Source organism: Penaeus vannamei, chromosome 12 (assembly GCF_042767895.1).
Source record: "Penaeus vannamei isolate JL-2024 chromosome 12, ASM4276789v1, whole genome shotgun sequence".
Taxonomy (NCBI): domain Eukaryota; kingdom Metazoa; phylum Arthropoda; class Malacostraca; order Decapoda; family Penaeidae; genus Penaeus; species Penaeus vannamei.
This window is the reverse complement of record NC_091560.1, coordinates 19,501,482-19,503,969: the sequence shown is the minus strand read 5'-3', so window position 1 is coordinate 19,503,969 and position 2,488 is coordinate 19,501,482. Positions and strand designations below refer to the sequence as shown.

General features: G+C 39.5%; 1 protein-coding gene across 1 annotated transcript in view; it reads right to left on the bottom strand.

Moving 5' to 3' along the window:
• Nucleotides 1-1,010: 1,010 nt before the first annotated feature.
• The window catches only part of LOC138863590 (mitochondrial 2-oxodicarboxylate carrier), a gene marked incomplete at its 3' end in the record, with an annotated part of 60,909 nt that continues 59,431 nt past the window's right edge, over nt 1,011-2,488 (bottom strand). The window contains 2 exon segments of the mRNA XM_070128017.1: nt 1,011-1,102; nt 1,346-1,396. Coding sequence (XP_069984118.1) covers nt 1,011-1,102; nt 1,346-1,396 — 143 coding nt within the window.

The window sequence follows — 2,488 nt, the reverse complement described above, 5'->3', positions numbered from 1 at the left end:
TTCATGTTATTTTCTAATGTGTTTTGATAATTAAAGCTGTAAATATATCTTACAAGCAAATCGTAGTACTATGCATGAAGATACAAGAAGACCATTTTCTAAAATTCTACAAAAATAGTATTCATAGACTTTAATGAAATGTTATGAGTTTAAGAAAGATTTTCCAAAGGAATGTGCCATCATTACTCAAAAGGAAAGTACACACACACTTACTTTTACACAGACACACAGACACATATTCATGTACACAAACACACACACACACACATATATATACGCATACATGTGCATGTGTGCTTTTGTGAATGGAAATATGGGGTGTGTGAATGTGTATGTAAATGTGTGTGTGTGTGTGTGTGTGTGTGTGTGTGTGTGTGTGTGTGTGTGTGTGTGTGTGTGTGTGTGTGTGTGTGTGTGTGTGTGTGTGTGTGTGTGTGTGTGTGTGTGTGTGTGTATGTGTGTGTATGTGTGTGTGTGTGTGTGTGTGTGTGTGTGTGTGTGTGTGTGTGTGTGTGTGTGTGTGTGTGTGTGTGTGTGTGTGTGTGTGTGTGTGTGTGTGTGTGTGTGTGTGTGTGTGTGTGTGTGTGTGTGTGTGTGTCTGTATGTGTCTATACGTGTCTGTATGTGTTTGGACGTGTGTGTGTGTGTGTGTGTGTGTGTGTGGGTGTGTGTGTGGGTGTGTGTGTGTGTGTGTGTGTGTGTGTGTGTGTGTGTGTGTGTGTGTGTGTGTGTGTGTGTGTGTGTGTGTGTGTGTCTGTATGTGTCTGTATGTGTCTGTATGTGTGTGTGTGTGTGTGTGTGTGTGTGTGTGTGTGTGTGTGTGTGTGTGTGTGTGTGTGTGTGTGTGTGTGTGTGTGTGTGTGTGTGTGTGTGTGTGTGTGTGTGTGTGTGTGTGTGTGTGTGTGTGTGTATGTGCGTGTGTATCTTTTCTGTCCAGCATGAAGAATGAAAAACTTTTCTTCAGTTTAGAGTTAAATGGCCATAAGTAACACATGCAATTTCCCTCACACCTGTTTGCTTGCTGAGCAACTTTAACAACCTCAAAAGGGTTGACCAGGATAGCTTCTGTTGTTCCTGATCCTAATCCAGCTAAGAAAAAAGCCTGAAACACAAAGATTTTTTTTATATAGTTCTTTATTTCTATCTGTGTGCACTCTTAGCAACCATTAGGTGCAAGTAAGTATAGAAGAATTAAACAATACAAAAACTAAAATTTAGTTTCTAATTATGTAAATGTTTTATAATTATTCTTGAGTATAATTTTTTCTGCATTTGCATTTTTTCTTTTGGTTTACTACTCTTGAATAAAAAAATGAAGAAAAAAAAATCATGTAAAATCACTCACCGCAGGTGTTGGCTTGTCAAATAATCGTTTGTAGATTTCAAAAGTAAGAAACTGAAAATGAAATTCATGAATATTAAACCCCACAATTCAGCATCATGCACAAGCATTAAATAATAGTACTTAAACAAATGGTCAATGGTTAATGATTGAAACAAATAAATGTGCTAGATATCAGAGGTCATATAGCACTCTGGTAAAGTATTGTGGTGATAAGGGTAAATGAGTTAACGATTAGTAAAAAGAGTGTTAAATGTCAAAGGCAATAGTGTTATAGGATACAGAAAAGGGTAAAGAGGGAGTGCAAATGCAGTAAATCGGAGATTAATAAAGAAAACAGTTAAGGGTATAGGGCGAATAGATGAAATGGGGTGTACCTGTTGTTGGGGAAGCTATAATAACACTGCTTTAGAGAAAAACTGCTAAAAGAGCTGTTATGAAATAATCAAACATAATACAGGTAGAAATGGCTGTTGGAGAAGTAGTAGGAGAAGAGTCTGGGGGATGAGATAAGGAGACTGGGGGAGGGGGTGAAATATCAGGAAGAATGTAGAGGGACTAGGAATAGAGGAATTGGGAGGGTGGATGAGGGAGCAGAACATTTTCTTGGGTAATGTCTAGGAATTTTGGGATGTCTTTAAGAGTTTCTGGAGGTGATTTGGGAAGGGAGGTCTAAGAAACAAAGGATATCTTGTGAGGAGAAGATGAGAAGGAGGGTGTAGGAGAAGGTGTGGAAGGCAAAGATGGAGTAGAGTGTTCAGGTTGTCTGGTGCAACAGGTAAAGTGAGGGGGAGGTAGGTATCAGATAAGTAGTAGAGACTGGTGTATCTGGATTTAAAATGGAAAAGGGATTTGACTGGGGGATAGGGAGAGTAGAGGTAAGATGGTTCAGAGTAAAAGGAAGAGATACTTGAAGGAGATGCAGAAACATCTTGTGGAGATGGGGGAGGTGCAGAGCGAAGGACTGTTTTGGAATAGGTATAGAGAAAAACCTCATCGTCGTGCTTCCTGTCTAACCTCATGTAGAGTGAGGCCTAGTTTGAATCTGAGAACTGCTACCTCACATTTGAGCTTATAGGCAGGGCAGCTCCTACAAAATACATTATGGGCATTACCACAGTTGGCACATGTATGTGACTGAGCAGG